At 44.2% G+C, this 23,825-nt stretch overlaps 2 protein-coding genes across 2 annotated transcripts in view; both read left to right on the forward strand.

Annotated features, from left to right (window-relative positions):
- FRAS1 (Fraser extracellular matrix complex subunit 1) overlaps positions 1 to 10,646 on the forward strand; it is a 507,275-nt gene extending 496,629 nt beyond the window's left edge. Inside the window, exons 72-74 of the mRNA XM_040237169.1 lie at positions 1,663 to 1,868; positions 3,753 to 3,899; positions 6,666 to 10,646. Of these exons, the coding sequence (XP_040093103.1) occupies positions 1,663 to 1,868; positions 3,753 to 3,899; positions 6,666 to 7,259 (947 nt within the window). The 3' untranslated portion in view covers positions 7,260 to 10,646. The remainder of the gene's footprint in view (positions 1 to 1,662; positions 1,869 to 3,752; positions 3,900 to 6,665) is intronic.
- Positions 10,647 to 16,343: 5,697 nt separating this feature from the next.
- ANXA3 (annexin A3) overlaps positions 16,344 to 23,825 on the forward strand; it is a 71,025-nt gene continuing 63,543 nt past the window's right edge. Inside the window, exons 1-2 of the mRNA XM_040237170.1 lie at positions 16,344 to 16,465; positions 21,411 to 21,463. Coding sequence (XP_040093104.1) covers positions 21,449 to 21,463 — 15 coding nt within the window. The 5' untranslated portion in view covers positions 16,344 to 16,465; positions 21,411 to 21,448. The remainder of the gene's footprint in view (positions 16,466 to 21,410; positions 21,464 to 23,825) is intronic.

Consider the following 23,825-nt stretch of genomic DNA (forward strand, 5'->3'; position numbering starts at 1 on the left):
TGTTGTTTAGTCTCTCAGCTGTGTCCGACTGTTTGTGACCCCATAGACTGTAGCCCCCCAGGCTCCTCTGTCCATGGGATTCTCCAGGCAAGAATCCTGGAGTGGGTTGCCATTTCCTTCTCCAGGGTATCTTCCTAACTCAGGGATTGAGCCCACATCTCCAGCATTGGCAGGTAGATTCTTTACCACTGAACCACCAGGGAAACCCTCAGTCCCCTTGCCTCACTGCTATATTTTGTTCATTTGCTTGTTTTTACCATTTTTAAAATTGGATTCTAGTTTCTTTGCAACGATGTGATGAATCGGCAGACTGGGATTGACATACATACTCACTGCTATATTTGGATACCTATTTCCTGCTAGAGCATTACAATAACTCTCTACTTGTACCTCTAGTCTCTCTGTCATTATTCTCCATGTTTCTAAACTCCAGGTATGTTGATATTAAGTCCGCATTTAAAACATTCCAGGGACTTCCTTGGTGGTCCAGTGCTTAGGACACTGTGTTTCCACTGCAGGGGGCACAAGTTCAATCCCTGGCTGAGGAACTAGGATCCTCCATGCCATGTTGCACAGCCAAAACCTTTCCGTGTTCCCCTCTACTCCTGTACTCAAGTCCAGAATCTCAGCACTGTTAATCAATTTTCCCAGAGCCCCTCCCCCCAGCCCCCAGCTCCCATCGCTGGCCTGCCTGGCGCCACAGTAAATGTTCTGATGCGCATTCTGAGTCAGACGGATCTGTGTTCACATCCTCCTCCCACATGTCACAGATACGAAACGTTGAACAAGTTATTTAACATAGGGGCACTAATTGAACCCATCTCTTAGGCTCTTGGGAGGATTAAATAAGATATTGTAGGTAAAGAATTTGATGCCCTAGCAGGAACTGAGAAAAAGTAACTACACCAGGACTGGTACCCTTCCAGCATTTCGTATTTTGTACATGGACTTGCTTTTACCTGGGATGCTCTTGCAGCCTTTCCCTCCCCACTCAGATGCCCCAGCTGACAACTCATGGTTCAGGATACAGCTCAAGTGTCATCTCCTCTTTATACCCTTCCACAGCGCTCTCCAGGCAGACTTTGGTGCTAAGCCCTCATTGTCAGCTCTGTGCTGATCTGATGTTGTTGACCTTCCTCTGTGGTGAGGAAACCGCATCGTGCAGTGGTTAACAGTGTGGGTGTTTCAAACCAAGCACCTTCGACTTTGAATCCCACCGTCACCACTCAGTGACTTTGTGACCTTGAACAAATCACCTCACCACTCAATGTCCTCTCCTATAAAATTGTGAGCACCTCCTGAGTTCTCCCATGGGAAGGACTTAGTAAAATACCTCACCAGGAGTATGAGTTCAATAAATGCTAACTGCTTTCAGCAATCGCTTGGCTTGTATTTCTGCCCTCTTGGCTGTGTCTCACTCACCTTTGTATCCCTTGCACATAAGGGAATGCTTGCCCTACCCTAAATACTTCAGGAACATTTACTGATTAAAAGAAACAGTACATGAATCAATGTGTATTTTAGAGGCACATGGACCCCGCAGCTCTTCATAGAAAGGTACTTTTGATTCTGAAGAAGCATGTTAAAGCCTTCCTATCCTTGACACTTTTTTTCCCCCCTTTCTTAAAGTCTGACCTAATTAATGCCTTGCAATCTTTTCAGGTCAAATCCTCTATGGCCGAGTCCTTTGGAATCCAGAGCAAAACCTTAACTCTGCTTACAAGCTCCAGCTGGAGAAGGTCTATCTTTGTACTGGAAGGGATGGCTACGTGCCTTTCTTTGATCCCACAGGGACCATCTACAATGAAGGGCCACAGTATGGATGCATTCAGCCAAACAAACATCTGAAACACAGATTCCTGCTGCTGGTATGCTGTTTGTGTTAAAGGGCTGACACACGGATAGATTTCCCCAGCTATAAATTTTGCCTAATGCCACGCTCGATGGTTTCTACAGATACCGTTATTGTTTTGTTGATGTTGTCTCTGTCAGCTTAATTCTAGTACATATTACAAAGCTAGTAATAATTATGGGGGTAACAATGTTACCAACCCAGGTCTGGCGGCTTGCCACTGAAAAGCCAATAAAAAGGTTGGTGGAAAGGAAAGTTTGCTTTATTTTGGATGCTGATAACCAAGAGCAGATGCATGTCTAAAGGCCAGTTCTTCCCCTGGCAATCAGGGGGCAAGAGCTTTTATAGACAGAGGGAAGGGGTTACATGCAGAAAGAGTATGGTCAGCTCTGACAGTCATCAGTGGTCTGACCAGAGCCATGATTGTCTTGAATACTGTTAGTCTTCGGTTCTAGAGTTCATTTGTTTCCATTTCTTTGCAATCGGTTCTCAGACCTGTGGCAGTTTGTATCATGGCTACAGCCTGGTCAACATGTACTTAACTTCTTCCACCTGGTGGGAGTTTCAATATCTACAAGACACCTCACAGGATACGGCTCAGAATATTATCTATAGCCCTTGCTGCTGCTGCTGCTGCTAAGTCGCTTCAGTCATGTCTGACTCTGTGCGACCCCATAGACAGAAGCCCACCAGGCTCTGCCGTCCTTGGGATTCTCCAGGCAAGAGTACTATAGCCCTTGAGAAGGAGCTAAAGGTCGTTGCCTGTGCTTAATGACTACATTATTATTATTTGGTCTCCTTTGATTGTTTTCCTTTGTTTCTGCATTTTCTCACTTCTCTGATTAAATGTATTCTTTGGCCAAAGTTCTTCCACAGACAAAGGGCAGACTGAAGACATGGAGGCAGGGGAGGGGCAAGAACCAGAGGGTCCTCCTCCATTTCAGCAAGACAAGCTGTCACTGACATTTTAGGAAGAGAGAAGACTAAGACAGTATTTCTCAGTGTGTCCCAGAGACCCCTCAATATATCCCCAGTATTCTTTCAGGGCCTTCATGAGGTCAAAACTACTTTCATGATGATATGATGTTGCTTGTTTTTTTCACACGTGTTCCCTCACACTTGCAGAGAGTATGCAGGTTTACTGATATGGAATCACAATTCGTATTGTGCCTAATCTTTAAAAAACACCACTTCCTGAGGTTTGATTTAGTATCAAAAAAGAATATGCACAATTATCTTAAAAAGTTATTCAAACATTTCTCCCCCTTCCAGCTATTAATACATAGCTTATGTGAGGCCAGATTGTCTTCACATATTTCAGCCAAAACAACATATCACAACTGATGGAAAATAGAAGCAATTATGAGAATCTACTTCTTTTCTAGCAATTTGCCAAAATGTAAAACAAGGCCAACTCTCTTTTTGGGTGGATATGAATATAGGTGTTTTCACTAAAAAATATGTTACTTATGTTAACATGTAATGAGTTGCTCATTTCTCTCTTAAAATGAATTAGTAAATATCTATATTTTTTCATTAAAAAAATTGTTCATTGTAGCATATCACAGTGTTAATTTTAATACAGTAAATATTGATAGATATAAATCACATAAAATGAAAGCTTTGAGACGTCTTTAATTTTTAAGTCCTGGGGACACATAGCTTGAGAATTGCTGGTCTAGGCTATCTTACTTGTTATGTTTCAAGATCACAGAGGCCACCAAGTGGCCAGAGGGCAGTGGGTGCCCAGGGGCAGCAGTCTACTTAAGGCTCAGGTAAGGGCTCCTGCAGCACACGCTTCCCTGACCCAAAGGGTGACTGCCTTCTCCCTGTGACCGCCACCTGCCAGTTCAGTGGTTCCATCTTGCTAGATCTTGTGTTTCTCTCTTCCAACTCCTAGGACCGCAGTCAGCCAGAGGTAACTGACAGGTACTTCCATGACGTGCCCTTTGAGGCCCATTTTGCTTCCGAGTTGCCTGATTTCCAAGTGGTCAGCAGCATGCCAGGCGTGGATGGATTTACTCTGAAGGTAGATGCGCTCTATAAGGTGAGTGTGGTGGGAAGAATAGAAGTAGAGCACCAATTCACTTTAAAGGTTACAAAGAGGAGGATGACATCTTCTCTGCAATGGCAGTTTCTTTTTATAGCATTCTTGCTGGCAGGTCTTTTTATTGTTGTTAAACTTACCATTTTTCAACCACTAAGTCCTGTCGAACTCCTTGTGACCCCATGGACTGCAGCACGCAAGGCTTCCCTGTCCTTCACCGTCTCCCAGAGTTCACCCAAGATCATGTCCATTGATTTGGTGATGCCATCCAACCATCTCATCCTCTGTTACACTCGTCTTTTGTCTTCAGTCTTTCCCAGCATCGGGGTCTTGGCTTCCCTGGTGGCTCAGACAGGAAAGAATCTGCCTGCCATACAGGAGACCTGGGTTCTATCCCTGGGTTGGGAAGATCCCCTGGAGAAGGGAATGGCAACCCACTCAGGTATTCTTGCCTGGAAAATTCCAAGGACAGAAGAGCCTGGCAGACTATAGTCCACAGGGTCGCAAACAGTCAGACATGACTGAGCGACTAACATACTCACCCCAAATTTTATCATCTATCCAATAGACCAAAGCAATAATAAAATTCTTCAATTTGCATATAGTCTCATCATGGCTCTGTGCAGCACCAGCTGTTTTTCACAATCATGTGGAAATATTTAGCAAAATCATAAATACAATCGAGTGATTTTGAATGGCAAGAATTACTAGTATTTGATAAGCAAAAATACTCTTTAAGTCCCAGTAATAAGCATGAATTTCCAAGATCAATTTCTACTCTTCTCCGTCTTCAAATAGTAAGTCATAACCTTGAATTTCAGAACTATTATCACTCTTCAGAAATTGTTTCAAAATCATGGAGGGTCTCAGTGGGCGGCAGATGAAAGGGAAATAAAATGCTTGATGACATAACCACTCAGAAGATGATCCAAAAAGTGTTCAGATTTAGTAGATTTTTATCAAGTGTCTGTTTATTACGCGCAGAGTAGGTATTTAATGAATCTTTATTGAATGACTCTATTTTAGCTAAAGTTCATCAATGAATAGTAAATTAGCATACAAACCAGTGGAAGGTCACTGGGAATGAATTGGTTATTAATACTATTACTCTACTTATGTCAATAAAGACCAACAAATCATAAGCATTCACCAAGCTACAGAAACCCTAAAAGATAAATTCTTAGGGCTATTCCATGGACAAGTATGGAAACAGAAAAAAATATGAATATTTGCCCTAAGATCACTTTAATTTGGAAATAGAGTAGAATCCCAAAATATTTGGTTCAGTTCTCTATTCAGATACCAACCATTGCTAATGCTTTTCTTTTTCTTTCTTTTTTTTCCCTATACTTCATCAAAATCTTTATTCTGCTACAGTTATAATGGCATACTTACTAATCCTTAAATGAACCACACATAGTCTTAACCTCAACATTTTTAAAGGAGACCAGTGATAGTCTGATTTATTCTATGACTTTTAAAAAAAGATTCTTTCTTTAGTGGATCAGTTCCCTTTCTTTTTTTATTGAAATATATTTGATATACAATGTTATGTTAGTTTCACATGTGATACATAGTGATTTGACATTTGCATATATTATGAAATGATCAGTGTGGTAAATCTAGTAACCATCTGTACCCATACAAAGTTATTACAGTATTAAAGGCCATATTCCTTATGTTGTGTATTACATCTCATGACTTCTTTATTTTATAGCTGGAGGTTTGTACCTCTTGAAGCCCCTTCATGTATCCCGGCCCCTCACCCCCTCCTTCATCTGGCAACTACCTATTTATTCTCTGTATCTGAATATGTTTTCATTTTGTCTTGCTTGTCTTTTTTTTTTAATTCCACATATAAGTAAAATCATATGGTATTAGTCTTTCTCTGACTGACTTATTTCGCTTACTGTAATACTTTCTAGGGCTTCCCAGGTGGCTCAGTGGTAAAGAATCTGCTTGCCAATGCAGGAGATACAGGTTTGATCCCTGGGTTGGGAAGACCCCCTGGAGGAGGAAATGGCAACCCACTCCAGTATTCTTACCTGGAGAATCCTATGGACAGAGGAGCCTGGTGGGCCACAGTCCATGGGATCGCAAAGAGGTGGAAGTGACTGAGGACAGCCTGTACAGCCTAATAATTTCTAGGTCCATACATGTTGGCACAAATGGCAAGATTTTTTTTTAATAGCTGAATAGTATTCCATTGTATGCATATATATATATATATATATATATACACATGCTGCTAAGTCGCTTCAGTCGTGTCCGATTTTGTGCGACCCCAGAGACGGCAGCCCACCAGGCTCCCCCGTCCCTGGGATTCTCCAGGCAAGAACACTAGAGTGGGTTGCCATTTCCTTCTCCAATGCAGGAAAGTGAAAAGAGAAAGTGAAGTCGCTCAGTCATGTCTGACTCTTCACGACGCCATGGACTGCAACCTCCCAGGCTCCCCCGTCCATGGGATTTTCCAGGCAAGAGGACTGGAGTGGGTTGCCATTGCCTTCTCCGATATGGATATATATATATATACACACACACACACCACATCTTCCTTTTCCATTCATCTGATGGACATGCAAGTTGTTTCCATATCCTGGCTATTGTAAATAACGCGGCTGTGAACACTGGTGTAGCTAATGCTTTTCTGGAAGCCATTTGCCCATGGAAGCTTGTGGCGGGCACCGGTCTTCCCGTCCCCTTCCTCGGGTGGTCTGCGGGCATCAGCGACACGTTCAGCTCATCTCCCGTCTCCCCCTCCTGCAGGTGGAAGCAGGACACCAGTGGTACCTTCAGGTGATTTACGTCATTGGTCCTGATACCGTCTCAGGCCCCAGGGTCCAGCGCTCTCTCACGGCCCCTCTGAGGCGCCACCGAAGGGACCTGGGAGACCCCAGTGGCTGGCTGAGCCTTGACGAGTCCCTCATCTATGACAATGAAGGAGACCAAGTCAAGAATGGCACCAATATGAAGTCCCTGAACCTGGAGATGCAAGAGCCCGTCGTAGCTGCTTCTCTCTCCCAAACCGGGGCGTCCATCGGCAGCGCCCTGGCTGCCATCATGCTCCTACTTCTGGTGTCTTTGGTGGTTTGTTTCATCACCAGGAAATGCCAGACACAGAGGAAGAAGCCGCCCACGGGGGACATCCTGGAGGAATACCCTCTGAATACCAAGGTGGACATGCCCAAGCGGGGCGCAGACAGGGTGGAGAAGAATGTGGACAGACAGTACTGCACCGTGCGCAACGTGAACGTACTTGGTGAAGCCGAGGGCGCCTACGTGTTCAAAGGTGCGAAAGTAAAGAAATTGAATCTGGAAGTCAGAGTTCACAACAATTTACAGGACGGAACAGAAGTTTAATGGAGGAGACCCATTGTGTATTTTTTTTTTTCTAAAGTCATTTTTATAAAACGGGGGGGGAAATACTGATATTTTTATAATCTTGCCAATTAAAAAGGGAATACGATAGCATTCAGTGGCGGAAGGCACACATCACTTGCATCAACTCACAACTGAGCTACCTCATGGGACAAAGAACCACTGAGACCCCAGAGGATGGAAGGAGTTCTTTCCGTGGATCCCATTAACAGTCTCTGCAGCTGCAAATTGTTCCTTCTGTAAGGCTGGTCTTGGAAAGCCAGTGTTCAGAGTTAGGACGGGACTTAGGTCAGCGGAGGGAGCGCACAGGGATGTACTGAAAGGTCTCAGAGGCAGCGGGGGGCGAGGTTGGGGGGGGGCAGTGCTTTTGGTCTCCACTCCCCCACCCTCCCCTCCAGCTCCAGCTCCCTTCTGCTGGCACTTTTCCTGGGCATCTGGACCACAGAGTTCACATTGCTGATGCACAGATTCCGCTCAGAATTCTGCTAATCAGCACCTATGTGTTTGCTCAGGCATCCAGTTGACAGTCTGCACTCTTTGTCCTCCGACTGTACTTTGCATCACCAGCCCTTTTCACCTGGGGGTTTAAACTGCTCTGGACTAGAGCATTTCTCCGAGAAACCTCAGCCTCTCCTGTCAGGCATCAGGCATGGAGGAACCCCCTCCCACTTTATGAGGGGGCACTGAAACCTGGGGAGAAGGAGGGACCTGGCAGGCAGAGCACATCAGAGAGGCTCTGCGCCCTCGGCCCAGGGGATGTCCTTGTGCCCAGCTGGTTTACACTGCAGCCAGGAGACGTCCTCCCCAGGCAAGATCGCTGCCCTGTGCCCCTTTAGCCAACATTGCCTGTGGGTGCTTGACACACCTACCACAGTTCCTGCTGCCCCAGGCTTTTCCCAGTCCGGTAATAGACAAGCCCTGTGCTTTGCTGGCTGTGGGGCTTTTATTTTGTTAGGGCTTCAGAGAAGTCAGTGATTCGTCTGAATGAAGCCAATCAGGAGAAAGCTCAGGCCCCAAGTAAAATCAGAGTTGAGGGTTCCCTGGTACTAACAGCACAAAAGTGCTAGTGCTCACAGCAGGCAGGGTACTCGCTCAGCAAATAAAGGCCCGGCTTCCGGTGCAGTGTTTCAGGGATTTCTCTTTGGGGGTTCTTTTTTTGGTAGCTCAGGCACTTATTTTACCATATCAGCACAGTACGTGACAAGGCCATGAACACATGGCTTTAAAATGATTTAGTGTTCGAATAGCAGCTTAATGATACAGTATGTAGTGTGCACACCACTTGCTTTTCTGTTGTTTTATTTCTGCTGAGTTGGCAAAAACATAAGCATGCATGTCATGTTGTTTTGAACTGGAGGCACCTTTCTGTTGTTCGAGAGGAAAAGACACTTCCCCTTCCTAACACCCGTCACACCTTTACCGCTGAGCAAATCACGGAGCGTTCACACTGTGTAATATTTGCATTAGAGTTGAGCCTCACTCTGAGAACATTCCACATTGGAAGCACTTTGGTACTCAAAGCTAGAAAGAATGAACCATATAAGGTTTCAGACATCTCTGCTGGAGTCCAAGCTCCTTGAGAGGAGGGCGGGCGTTAGCCATGCCTTGGGTTCTCCAGCAGTGCCTGGCACAACACACGCACTCCAGGAATATGTGTTAAGTGAACAAATAAATGGTGTCACGGGTGAAGGATAGAGGAGTCAATTTAGGGAAGAGGGGAGAGAGTATGGTGCCAATATCAAGGGCAAGTAGAGAAAAAAAAAAACCCTCCTACTTGGATCATAAAGTAATCTTCTTGTTGGGGCAGAGAAGCAGCACTCAACACAGGCGTGAATCTGGCATGGACTTCAGGAGGGCTGAACCAAGAAGCTGGCATAGCATGTTAACAGGAGGGGAGACTGTGAGGCAGTCTCCTGAGCAGGACAGTTGGACGAGAGTTTGATGAGCATTCCAAAATTAGTGTGAGTTTCTAGGGAAGGGAGAGTTGGAGAGATTGGGCCCCTGATTCTCCTGCCTGCTCAGGTGAGACCTGCTGGGGTGTTTGGAGGTGGAATGTCTCTACTGGCCTCATGAACACCCAGAACTGGTGTGTCATGACCGGAGAGCTCATCAACCCAGCACAGAATTCTCTCCAGAGCAATGAAGCAAAGAACCCGCCTGCCAATGCAGGAGACACAGATTCGATCCCTTCGTGGGGAAGATCCCCTGGAGAAGGAAATGAAACACACTACAGTATTCTTGTCTGGAGAATCCCATGAACAGAGGAGCCTGGCGGACTACAGTCCATGGGGTCGCAAGAGTCAGATAGGACTTAGCAACTAAACAAAAACAACCTATATCAGAAGGTTGCCACTGTTTCTGCCAGGACAGAGCCAGTCACTCGCGGAGCAACTTTTGATGTGGCCTGTTGTTTCTCACCACTCCTGGATGCCTGAGTGCTTGCATGTGAAAGCAGCAGCTTCCCACTTGCTGGGAGAGCCTTCTGGCACAGCCCTTCCCATCCTGCTAAACAGGGCACATGGGTGGGAAGAGTGAGCACAGGAGGCAGGAGGGGGCTGGTGTGGGAAGGAGTGGAGGCTGATCTCAGTGCGCTCCTAACAGCCTCTGTGGAAGGGTCTCAAGTGACACAGGCAGCATCTATGCTGACCATGAGATAGTGAGTTGTCAGTGTGAAAGGGAAGTCCTTGGGATCATTTGTGCCCCCCTTCCTTTCTATCCTCCACCCCCCACCACATACACGTCATCCTTCTCTAGTGGATGCACACGTGTGAAATAGGAGGTGTTCAGAGATGTAAAGCAGAGACAGACTGCTTCAATACAGAATTTTTCATTTCATTTTATACGTCATGTGAGGAAGCAGAAAATTTGCTGACTGACCTGGGATGCTATTCCAGTCAAAGCTCTCCTTTCAATTCTAACTTGCTCACTAAGGCCTTGTATGTGTTTTACTAACCTTTCCTACCATGCCTTTAGGTGAACAGGAACAAAAGCCCCTCAGGGGTTGCTATTTGCTATCACAAGCTGGCTGTGAAGATTCAAAGAAAGAAGAGTCTGTACCTTTTCCCTCTGATTGTGCCCCAGGCCTCCTGGCCTCGTGCGGATTCTTATGGGGAGATGCAGAAAGAGTGTGGGAATGTGTTTGCACAATCTTACGATAGCTAGTCTTGGTGTACCCTAGGTGTTCATTCTCAGATACTACACACCTGCTCAGACTTGAGTAAAACATCCGTGGTGCTGTCAACCTGATTCCTTGACTCTGAAATGATTTTTGTATTTCCAATACCAATCTGTGTGTTATGAATTTCTGATTTCTCCAATAGCATATGCCACTATATAAATTTGTATTAATAAATGACAGTCTGTGTTTTATTTGCTGTGTTCATCTTACTAGATTCTTCATCTCACCAACATAAGACAGTGCTATGGAGATGGCAAAATCATTCTAAAATTTGAGACAGATTTTTTTTTGGAGAAAATCCCTCTGAAGGGGTTGAATCTGAGACATTCACTACTTAGGCTAAGATCAAGAATAAATTACCTGTCCTCGTATTATCATAGTTCTTCTTTTGCTCTCCTTTGAAACCCCAGGAAAAGAATAATTAAAATTTTCGTGTGCAAAAGATGATCATTGATGCTGTATTTATCATCATAAAACCTTCTCAGGACACTTGAAATAGTGTGAAAATGACTATGTCCTTTTATGCAGGCACAAAGTTTATTTTAATATTTATTTTTATTTCTTTATTTGGCTGTACCAGGTCTTCGTTGTGGCACGTGGGATCTTTAGTTGTGGCATGTGGGATCTAGTTCCCCAACCAGGGATCAAACCCGGGCACTCTGCATTGGGAGTGTGGAGTCTCAGCCACTGGCCCACCAAAAAGTCACTGGACACAAAGGTTTGTGTCCATAACTCACCCTGTAACTGACAAAAGCTCCAAATAAGAATTTATTGGCCAGTGCAGGAAAAATGGCAGAGTCAGAATGAAACTGAGGCCAGGCATTCTGCACGCCTGTCCTCCCTGAGAAACCAATGACAGTAATCACCAAGGCTCTGTTGGTCCATTCTAATAGCACATTTGCAAACCCAGCAAGACTTGAGAAAGATTTTTCATGAAATTCAGGGAAAAGATGCCACAACGTAACCTAGGGTTTCCTTTTCCTTAGATGTTGCCATGGGCTTTGTGTAAACTTAACTTCCTCAGAATTTCCTATGATTGTCCTTTGCCTAAAAGCAGGCCCTCAGCCCCAGAGTGCATTTCTCTTGGGCCCATGAAGAAGCTGATTCAGGAACCAATCTATGAATTGCTAAGAGTGGCTATCACAATGCTTCTTGAGACCTAAAATTTCATGGAAACTTGGAGGGAAGTGGCAGAAAATGAGTTCTCATTTAGATTTTGCGATATCTCAGACTAGGGTTTTGAAGAAACATAATGAGAGCAGGTGAGGGAAACTATAGAGACCATCCTACTAGATTCAACCCCATGAAATTGCTAATTTTGTAAGTCAAAACAGTCCAGGATCAGTAGTTTACATCTCTCAACCTAATATTTAGATGCTACAGTGTGTACTAAAGATTCTATCCCAAGTTTCCCTGATGGTCTAGTGGTTAAGAATCCACCTGCCGATGCAGTGAACACCAGTTCAGTCTCTGGTCCGGAAGATCCTACATGCTGTAGGGCAACTAAGCCTGTGAACCACAACTACTGAGCCCACGGTCTTCAACTACTGAAGCCCAAGCATCCTGCAGCCTGTGCCCCACAGCAAGAGAAGCCCCTGCAGTGAGAAGCCCGTGTAACACAATTAGAGAGTAGCCCCAGTTTTCCTAAACTAAGGAGAGCCCGTGTGCACCAGTGAGGACCCAGCGAAGTCAAAACTAAATAACTTAAAAAAAAGAAGTTTCTATCCCCAAGTGAGCCTGTGATAGCTCTAACCAGGAGCACACTGCAACTAGCCCAGGTAAAATCCTAGGGACAATGTCAATATCATATTGGGCACACAGGTGGCGCTAGTGGTAAAGAACCCTCCTGCCAATGAAGAGACACAGGAGACGGTTTTATCCTTGGGTTGGGAAGAACCCCTGGAGGAGGGTATAGCAACCGCCTCCAGTATTCATGCCTGGAGAATCCCATGGACAGAGGAGCCTGACGAGCTACAGTCCATGGGGTTGCAAAGAATTGGACACAACTGAAGCAACTTAACATGCATGCATGCCAGTCAAGATCAATGATTTCTTCACCTTCTCTACCTCATTCAGTCCTGGTTATGACCCTGTAAAATAGTTGAAGATCATTGTCCTGGACAATTTTCTCTGAATGTTCCACATGAATCCCAGGATTTCAAGTATTTGCACAAACTGATATTGCTTAAATATGGTCCAAAGCTCCTATACCTCTGATTTAATGCTTGTCCCAAAAAATCCAGCCACTTGATTGATACAAGAAAATAGCCCCGTGGTGCAACTCTCTTTAAAAAAAAAAACACAAAAAGCTAGCAGAATTTTATCCCCATGGTCATTTTAATTTAAGGCTGCAGGCTACAGACCATGGAGTCACAAAGAGTTGGACACAACTGACCACACACACAGCACCAAACTCCAAGACCAGCAAGTCAGAAAAGCTTATTAGAATCCAGGCTTTGGGAGAGTTTCTGTAAATTATTAAATAAAATTAAAAAAAATATTTCACGATGTCTCCCTTAAACATTCCAATTAGGATTGTGTCCAAAATGGACCAGCGCTCGATACCAGTAACTCACAGAAGTCCTTGTGCTGCTTATTCTGTTTGCCTTCACACCAGTCCTCTGCCCCAATTCCTATGCTCCAGGAAATTGGCTTCCCGAAATTGCTTCTCCAAGGCTTTCTTGGGCCCTTGGCCTTTACCCTCCCCCCAGTGCTTTGCCCTGGTTGTGGCCATGCTTGCTTCCCTCCTAGGCCACAGGTCCTGTCGGGCAGCTCTCTCCCATTTGATTATAATTTCCTATGACTTTCTAATATGACTTTGCACTACAATGTTGTATTTGACTCTCAAATTGTTCTTTTTAGCAGAGAGAAAAGGGGACATAGGAAAGGCAGCTTCTTATAAAACTACAGCATTGTTCAATGCATTCAGAATGGTGAAAGTTTCATCAGTCTTTTCTGGGATTTTTTTGGATGACGATAAACATGGTTTCTGGGATCCTAATATTTATCATTCTTATCATTTTACCATCTAAAATTTACTTCTGACAAAATTCATTCTTTGAGGGAAAAGCATTAATCTTGTAAATACACTGCAGCATGATTCTAGTTTAAATAATGGTAACTGGGCAACTGTTACAACTAGAAAACCTCAAAAAACAAAGTACATTTTGTTTTCAAGTTGCCATTCTAAAACCAAAGAGGTTAAACCCTGAACCTGGAGCAATTAAAATAAATCCATGTAAACACCACGTGTTACTATATCCTTCTGGGTAGAAATCCAACTTTATTACTTCCTGGTTGTGTGGGACACAACTGGTAGAAGTTACTGAATGCCACTGAGCCTGTCTCTGAATTTGCAAAATACAGGTAATCACACCTAATTTAAGCTCTTCTGTAGACATGAAATAAGGCAATATATGCCAAGTGCATTTCTCAATGTCGTATAAATTATGGCCTTTCAATACATATCCTCCTGTTGCTCCCATAATAATCCCAGAATGTTCCAGGATGAGTTGGGACTTGATAATCTATTGTAGCAGTCCCTGAATGGGAGTCAGAAATTAGAACGGAAGGCTTTTCTATCTTGGCAGAAAACTCAACGTGTTAGATTTGGAAGTCAGGTGGTTCCGGGGCACTGACTTGACAAGCAAGACCCACCTCTCTGCTTTCTCTATTGAAGCTCCTCTTCCATTTAAGGAAGGATGTCCTCTTAAACAGGCTTCCCAGGTGGCTCAGCGGTAAAGAATCCACCTGCAGAGCAGGAGATGAAGGAGACCTGGGTTCCATCCCTGGGTCGGGAAGGTCCCCTGGAGGAGGGCATGGCAACCCACTCCAGTATTCTTGCCTGGAGAATCCCATGGACAGAGAAGCCTGGCAGGCTACAGTCCATGGGGTTGCAAAGAGTTGGACACGACTGAGCGAATAACACACTTTGATCCAAACGAAAGGTTCAGAATCTGCACCTTTCAAAGCATGGTATAATGGCTTTGCAATAGCCCAAAGTTTGGTTTCCATATGCGACAAAATCCCAACATTCCTAGGAAAACCCTGGAGTTGTTGCAGGCTTTTTGGTCTGTGCTATAGATTTAATAATTTGTTAGTTTCTCTAATTTTAAAATAACTCATCATTTGACCACCAATAAATTATAAAAAGACCTCTTATAGGCCTAACACAAACAAACAAACACACAATAGAACAGCCTAGGAAGATCAGATAGAAATTTTACATCTCAAAGATACATAAAAACATACGTTTCCCTCTAGGAAGTCTTTGTTTAAAGTTACCAAGCCAGCTTCTCCTTTTTAAAAAAAAAAATCACCTTAATTACATACACAATAAAAAGAGCTCCCTCAAAAAAAATTTCTATGTGTGTGTGAGCACTTTCAATTTCCAATTAAGTAAATACTTGTCATAACTATAGGTTGCTACTAATCTAGGATTTTTCCTAGGGGACTCAGATGAAATCTTAGAGTAAGTGCTTCCCATTCTAGCTCAAGCAGTTAGGGTCTCATGTCTGTGCTCACAAACCAAAGTAAACCAAACCGTGATAGCAGGAAGTCACTAAAAACAAATGGCAAAGAGATGCTCAGAAATCCAAAAACGAAATGGCAAGAACTCCCCAAATATGACTTTTGAGTCCCACTAAGCCTGTGACATATGTCCAAAGTGGCATGTTACAAATAGGCACCCCCTTCTATAGGGAGACACCCCCAAACTGGAACTGCATCAGTTCCTCAAACGGAAAACATCAGGAGGTGCACACCAGGGGACTTATCCAAATGCTAGCAAGTGTCTCCATATACAAGATGCCCCATTTCTGATCCTCCAATATCCAGTGTTTCTGGGATGGAAAGTTCAGGGAAAGTGCCCTCAGCCTTGGCAGCTGAAAGGGTAATTTCTCTCCTTTTCTCCATCACAGTCCCAGAGTTCTGCAGCTAAGTTGGCAGGCGGGTTGGGGTGATCCCAGCGCCGCCCTATGAAAGGAGTCCCTGGTGTTCCCATAGCCAAGGGGCCCTGTGGGGCCAACTTGCCAGACAAGTCCCCCAAATTGTTGCCAACCAAAATCTCAGCTTTTTCTGCCCACTGAAGCTGATTTAAAAATATGGAAACAAAGTTTGGAGGTAATAGAAAGGTGGCTTTATTTCTCAGCGGGCAGAGAGGGCTGCCTCTCACCCCCAACCCCACCATGAGGAGTCTAAGGGATGACAGCTCGCAGTCAGGAGTCATCGATGAGGAGCAAAAGTGTTAGGATCTTACCCAAAACACTGATAGGCTGGCATCAGTAACCCAGCAATTGAGCCTTGTAGTTTGGTGGCTCTGAGTCCTTCTTTCTGATACGTAACTACAAGGGTAGGGAAGTGTTGCAAGGGTAAGCAAAGGATAATAGGAGCAAAATTTGGCGCCTGCATAGTTAGGGGGCAGAAAAGCAAGCTTAGTTGCAGATAGGCAGAATTAGGAGCAATTAAAGTAAAAAAGAAAGAATGAAAAGAAAGAAAGAAAAAAAAAAAAAAACTAAGCATGTTCAGGCCTGCTCACTGTTCCCGTTTATCTTTTTTGGTCTCAGGAAAGGGAAGGAAAAACTCATTCCTCTTTTTCCTTTTCACTGCAACGTGGGGACTGTCTTATCTTTGATTCCACAAGGCCAGAACAAAACACGCATTGCAAAATATCTGAAAAAAATGTGACGGAGAAGTGAAAATGGAAGACACAGGGTTTCACTATGAGGATGAGAAAGGAGGGTGGGAAAGTTTAGAGATTGCCCCCACACTCCATCGGGGAGGTCTAAGACGCACGAGTGGGGAACTGCAGCCCGGGGACCCGGGGCGCGGCTTCCCTTTTCCGGCTGCCGGTGGCGAGCAGGTGGAGCCGGGAGGAGGCGGAGGGGCGGGAGGAAGGGGTGCGGTCCCGGGGCGGGCTGCCGGGCGGGAGGGAGCGCGGAGCAGCGGCTCGCGGGGTGCACTCCCTCGCTGGCAGCTCTTCCGCACGCCGGCTCCCGGGGCGGCTCCCTAGGTAAGTTCAGCCTCCCCACGCCCAGCCGCAAGCCTCTCCCGCTGCCCTCGCTGCCTTGCGGCCCGAATCCCCGGGTGAGCGTCGACTTCCCCCGCGAGCGCAGCGCCGGGCTGGCACCCACGGCGCGGACCGACCCGGCTGCAGGGTGCAGGGTCCCAGGGGGATGGGCCGGCATGGAGTCCACGGCCCCGGTTTCAGAATCGAGGAAGCCGAGGCCCCAGGCAGCAGAAGTGCCGGCCCTGAGAGGGTCACCCGGTCCTGGTCAGGGCGGGGCGCACGCTGACCAGCTTTTCATCACAGCGAGCGGGGCGGGGATGCAGTTGGCCATCTTCGTCTCCCCAACTCTGAAGGTCTTGGGAACAGAAAAAGAACCGGGAGTTAGAATGGCCCTTCCGGTGCCTGGTGTCTCCGGAGTAGTTCTGAACTCGGTTCTGAGCACTTGGGAACCCACCCATCCTTGTGAGCACGTCTTCCTCCTCACGTAGGCACTTCATTTTATTTCACTTGACTTTTTAAGGAGTTGAAAAAGTATGTTTAGATATTGAGCGTTAGGAGCCCCAGAAGTTTGCTTTTCCTTCAAAAGACTCACCTTTTTCTTTGATTACAATAGTCTGATTCACTGGACGTGAATCATTCCCCTGGCATTTGAGTCAACAGATAGGGGATCTGAGTCCTGTTTGCAACTGACCATATATAGGAAATTGTGGTTTCCCCCTGGTCAAGAAGGTTCAGGGTCCCTGGAGGCCCCTTTGGCTGCTAAGAAGGTTATCTACATCTGTGACTTTATTTCGCTTTTGTTAAGTAAGTTCATTTGGGAGAAAGGAGGGGGAGGGATAAATTAGGAGATTGGAATCACCCTATACACACTGCTGCTGCTGCTAAGTCGCTTCAGTCGTGTCCAACTCTGTGCAACCCCATAGACTGCAGCCCACCAAGGCTCCCCCGCCCTTGGGATTCTCCAGGCAAGAACACTGGAGTGGATTGCCATTTCCTTCTCCAATGCATGAAAGTGAAAAGGGAAAGTGAAGTCGCTCAGTCGTGACTTAGCGACCCCATGGACTGCAGCCCACCAGGCTCCTCCGTCCATGGGATTTTCCAAGCAAGAGTACTGGAGTGGGGTGCCATTGCCTTCTCCGCTATACACACTACTATATATATATATATATTTTAAAAATAGATAACTGATAAGGACATGTATAGCACAGAAAACTCTACTTAGTACTGTGCAATGGCCTGTGTGGGAAAAGGAAAAAAAAAAAAAGAGTGGCTATATGTATAATAGATTCACTTTGCTCTATACATGAAACTAACACAACACAGTGAATCAACTACACTCAAATAAATACAAAAAGAAGACAGTTGTAACATGGCAGGCTAAATTCTTATCAAGGATTTGTGTTCCACATAGACAGACTTTGCCCTTTGGAGTAGCTATTTCACAACTTTTAAAAAATCAACTTCGTGAAAATTGTAACTTATAAAAACATTACGCCATTTGCTGTCATGAAGGCAGAAAACTTCAGACAGATAAGAAAACGAATTGAAAGATGTAAAGAAACCAGAGAGCTTCCCTGATAGTTCAGTTGGTAAAGAATCTGCGTGCAATGCAGGAGACCCTGGTTCGATTCCTGGGTCCGGAAGATCCCCTGGAACAGATAGGCTATCTACTCCAGTATTCTTAGGCTTCCCTTGTGGCTCAGCTGGTAAAGAATCTGCCTGCAATGCAGGATGTCTGGGTTCCATCCCTGGGTTGGGAAGACCCCCTGGAGAAGGGAAAGGCTACCCACTCCAGTGTTCTGGCCTGGAGAATTCCATGGACTGTGTATTCCATGGGGTCACAAAGAGTCAGACAAGACTGAGCGACTTCCACTTTCAAAGGAGACCAGAGCCTCGTTCCCAGAAGCCTGTGGTTCTGTAGAGACATTTGTTGAAATATAGGCACCAAAGAGGAAGTAAAGGAATTGATGTGAACACTCTAATCTCTTTCAGAAAACGGTGTTTTAAGGTTCTATCGTTGGGTCATTTAGACTCCACTGTGGAGTAATTCTGCACTTCTTAGTTCAGTTCAGTTCAGTCACTCAGTTGGGTCCGACTCTTTGCGAAGCCATGAACCACAGCATGCCAGGCCTCCCTGTCTGTCACCAACTCCCGGAGTTCACCAAAACCCATGTCCATTGAGTCGGTGAAGCCATCCAACCATCTCATCCTCTGTCGTTCCCTTCTCCTCTTGCCCTCAATCTTTCCCAGCATCAGGGTCTTTTCCAGTGAGTCAGCTCTTCACATCAGGTGGCCAAAGTATTGGAGTTTCAGCTTCAACATCAGTTCTTCCAGTGAACACCCAGGACTGATCTCCTTTAGGATGGACTGGTTGGATCTCCTTGCAGTCCAAGGGACTCTCAAGAGTCTTCTTCAACACCATAGTTCAAAAACATCAATTCTTCAATGCTCAGCTTTCTTTATAGTCCAGCTCTCACATCCATACAAACCATAGCCTTGACTAGATGGACCTTTGTTGACAAAGTAATGTCTCTGCTTTTTAATATGCTGTCTAGATTGGTCATAACTTTCCTTCCAAGGAGTAAGCGTCTTTTAATTTTATGGCTGCAATCACCATCTGCAGTGATTTTGGAGCCCAAAAAAATAAAGTCTGACACTGTTTCCCCATCTATTTGCCATGAAGTGATGGGACCAGATGCCATGATCTTCATTTTCTGAATGTTGAGCTTTAAGCCAGCTTTTTCACTCTGCACTTTCACTTTCATCAAGAGGCTCTTTAGTTCTTCTTCACTTCTTAAACCTGTGATAAATGTTCATAATTTACAAATTATACTGGATCAACACATATTGGGGCTTCTCAGGTGGCTCAGCAGGTAAAGAATTCGCTTACAGTGCAGGAGATGTGGGTTCAATCCCTGGCAACCCACTCCGGTATTCTTGCCTGGAGAATCCCACGTCCATAGGGTCACAAAGATTCGTACACGACTGAAGCCATTGAGCATGTAAGCACGTATTGAGCATTAGTTTTGACAGTGTATTGGCTGGGCACTTAGGTAAGTAAGAAACTTGGGGTTAAATGCACATCTTTGGAGTGTAACTGCCTAGGTTCAGTAGGGGACCACTCACTCCCTGTGTGGCTGGAATGTAGCCTCTGTTTCACAGCTGAACTCTGGTTGGTGGAACCTGCCCATGCGGAACCCCTGGGTTCCAGGAGCCAACTGTACCGTGCCCTTGTGTATAAGGGATTTAAGCATGCTCAGATTTTGTTAAATGCTGGACAAAGTTGGGGAGAGGGCCTGGGACCATGGCTATGAAGGGACTCTGGGACCATGGATGTGGAGGGACTGACTGTACCTTTCTATGCCTCAGCTTCCTCATTTGCAACTTGGAGATGTTATAAATGATAGCCGGCTCCCCTGGATCATTGTGAGGCTTATATTGAATCATTTATTCATTCCATAGCATTTTTTAGTACTTCTGTGCCCCAGTGAACAGACATGACAAAAATCTCTAGCCTTTCAGAATTGACCATATAATGTTTTTGTATTATCTGTAACTTAGTAGAAACTCAAAACATTTGCTCATATTATGAACACGTATAATTTCATTTAATGCCAGCAGTGGCCATCCTCCCACCTTTTTTACAAATGAGGAAACTGAGGCTCAAAGAGATTGTGTCTAGCTTTAAGGGGCAAAACCAGAACTAATGGTATTTTGAATCCACTGTATGTTTAGAGGGATGTAACATTAGCTGTCATAACTAGAGAGTCAACTGCCCTTCCATCATTGATTCTGAGAATATTGAGGCTAAATGTCTCTAGGGACTAATAGTGTCATTTCCTGTTGTACTTTACTGCAGGCTATCACTGAGTATTTAGAATATTTTATTCCTGGGAAGAGTGGGAGCAGCTTTTATTTCTAAGTCAACCCTGGATATTTGCCAGCATGTTTGAACAATGTCTACATATGACAGTGTGACTGGATTCCCAGTCAGGACTCTGTCAAAGAAATACCCCTTTATACCTACGGGCTCTACCAAGATATGGACCTTCCTCAAAAAGCAAGCATGTTTGTTTATAAAAGGCTGTAGACTTAGAGCCTCGTAAAATGTAAATGGAGATTTCAGAAACACAAGGATTCAAACTGAAGCTAGTTACAAATTGGAGAAGAGGGGACAAGTTTCTTTTTTGTTCCCTATGTTGGTGGGAGGCTTCCCTGTGACTCCGATGGTAAATCATCTGCCTGCAGTGCAGGAGACCCAGGTTCGAGCCCTGGGTTGGGAAGATCCCCTGGAGAAGGAAATGGCAACCCACTCCGGTATTCTTGCCAGGAGCATCCCATGGACAGAGGAGCCTGTGGCTACAGTCCATGGGGTCACAAAGAGTCAAACATGACTGAGCGACTTATCTTTCTTGTAAACTTATGCTTTCCAGTAAACATATTTGGAAACTTTTTGAATAGAGAGATTTTTTTTCTTCTCTCTTGCTTTGAACCCTTCACAGGTCTAGCACAGGGCTTTACAGGTGATGCTAGTGGTAAAGAATCTGTCTGCCAATGCACAAAACAGAAGACATAAAGATTCAGTTCCTTGGTCAGGAAGATCCCCTGGAGTAGGAAGGAAATTGCAACCTGCTCCAATATTATTGCTGGGGAATTCCACGGACAGAGGAGCCTGGTGGGCTACAGTCCATAGGGTCGAAAAAGAGTTGGACCTGTATGAACACAAACAGACACACACAGGTCTATCACAGTCCCTTGTAACTAGTTATCAGCAAATATTTGTTTAGCAAATGGGGTACTTGATATTAGAGACAAGTCTTCTGCCTGAGATGGTTTCTCTTGAATATTGGCTTCTGTTTTCTGGGTTTGAGTTTAAGGGTTAGACTGAGATTATTGTGCTCTGAATCCCAGGTTGATACCATTCAGTGCTTTATTTTTCTTTTAATAGGTTAGTGTGATCTCAACTCAAGAGAAAGGTGGGCTATCATGGCATCTATCTGGGTAAGTAAAAAGCAAGCCTTTGTAACAGTAACTTATCCGAATCAAATCAAAATACAGAAGATCAAAATGTTAAGAAAAAGTTGAAATTCGATAAAAAGTTCCTGTGAAAAATTAACATGCCCTCCGAGCTAGAGGATGTCTAAAAGTAAGAAAATATTAAAATGTAAAGGTACTTAGTTAAAATAATTTGTATTGACGCCAAAAGAGAGGTCAATAACAGAATAAATTATGTGATGTGGGAATTTATTATAAGAAAAGACATTTTATATCAGAGAGGAGAAGGCTTATCTAATAAATGATGTTATGAAAACGTCTAGCTATTTGAAGAAAAAGGTAAGTCTGTATTCCATCTCTCCTCTTTCATGAAACTAAATTTCAGATGTTTTATCCAGATGGATAAAATATTGAAATGAAAGAGACAAAATATGGGTAAATTTTAAAAATTACCTTGGAGTGGGAAAAGCAGTTACAACCATAATACAAACCAAAAGCCTAAAAGAAAAATATCGATCTATTTAACTACATACAAATTTATAATTTATGACAGCAAGCAATACTATTAGTGGAGTCAGAAGGGAACCCACAGGGGAAAAGCATTTGCAACACATTCAACAAAAAATTCATTTCATTAACATAAAAATAGCTTGAATAAATCAATATGAAAAGTGAACTTGATGAAAAAAGTGAACTTGAGGGACATGAATAGGATATGAAAAGAATTACAAATAACATGCAAAATGAATATATAAAAAGATGCTATACATCACTGAGAAATAAGGAAATGTAAATAACACAATGAGATATCACTTCTATCTGAGTACTGGTAAAGGTGAAAAAAATGTACAAAGACCAGTGTTGCAAAGGATTGGGCTGAGAGGCACTCTCATATTCTGTTTATGGAAGAATAAACTTGGCGCTCTTTGGGGATGGTATTTTGGCAATATCTATCAGTGTCTAAATGCACAGCCCCTGTAATCCAGTAATTCCACTTCTAGGTATTTATCATACAAATAATACTTGCATAGTCAGTTCAGTTAGTTCTGGCACTCAGTTGTGTCCGACTCTTTGCGACCCCATGAATTGCAGCACACCAGGCCTCCCTGTCCATCACCAACTCCCAGAGTTCACTCAAACTCACATCCATCGAGTCCGTGATGCCGTCCAGCCATCTCATCCTGTCGTCCCCTTTTCCTCCTGCCCTCAATCCCTCCCAGCATCAAAGACTTTTCCAATGAGTCAACTCTTTGCATGAAGTGGCCAAAGTACTGGAGTTTCAGCTTTAGCATCAGTCCTTCCAAAGAACACCTCGGGCTGATCTCCTTTAGAATGGACTGGTTAGATCTCCTTGCAGTCCAAAGGACTCTCAAGAGTCTTCTCCAACACCACAGTTCAGAAGCATCAATTCTTTGGCGCTCATCTTTCTTTATAGTCCAACTCTCACATCCATACATGACTACTGGAAAAACCATAGCCTTGACTAGACGGACCTTTGTTGGCAAAGTAATGTCTCTGCTTTTGAATATGCTATCTAGGTTGGTCATAACTTTCCTTCCAAGGAGTAAGCGTCTTTTAATTTCATGGCTGCGATCACCATCTGCAGTGATTTTGGAGCCCCCCAAAATAAAGTCTGACACTGTTTCCACTGTTTCCCCATCTATTTGCCATGAAGTGATGGGCCAGATGCCATGATCTTCGTTTTCTAAATGTTGAGCTTTAAGCCAACTTTTCACTCTCCTCTTTCACTTTCATCAAGAGGCTTTTTAGCCTCTTCACTTTCTGCCATAAGGGTGGTGTCATCTGCATATCTGAGGTTATTGATATTTCTCCCAGCAATCTTGATTCCAGCTTGTGCTTCCTCCAGCCCAGCATTTCTCAATACTTGCATAAGGTTGAAAAAATATAGGCTGATGGACATTCATTTATACTAATGAAAATATGCAGACAGCATAAGTGGCTGTCTGTGGGGTATGGTATTGCTCAGTTGTAACTTGTAGCCATTTTTATGTCATCACTTAAAAATGAGAAAAAGTGGGTTAGCTGTGTCTATATTGATATGAGAAAGTGTCCAAATATATATTAATAAATAAAAAAGTTATAGAATAGTATGGACAGAATGATTCTGTTTTAGAGAAAAAAGAAAAGAAAAAAATATATACATAAAGACTATTTTTAATGCGTCACCTTCTGTGCTCTGATATTTTTTAATGATGAAAATGCATCCTATTTTATAGGTGAGGGGCAGAGAGGCTTCAAGGGTAACTACAAGGGAGATGTGAGCAGCCTTGGTACACTCAGTGTTGGTAGGAGATGTATCGTCATGAGGCTTTGCTTGGTGCCACACAATTCCCCATTACTGGTCAGT

The sequence above is a fragment of the Oryx dammah genome, unplaced genomic scaffold (genome assembly GCF_014754425.2).
Source record: "Oryx dammah isolate SB20612 unplaced genomic scaffold, SCBI_Odam_1.1 HiC_scaffold_3, whole genome shotgun sequence".
NCBI classification, from domain to species: Eukaryota; Metazoa; Chordata; class Mammalia; order Artiodactyla; family Bovidae; genus Oryx; species Oryx dammah.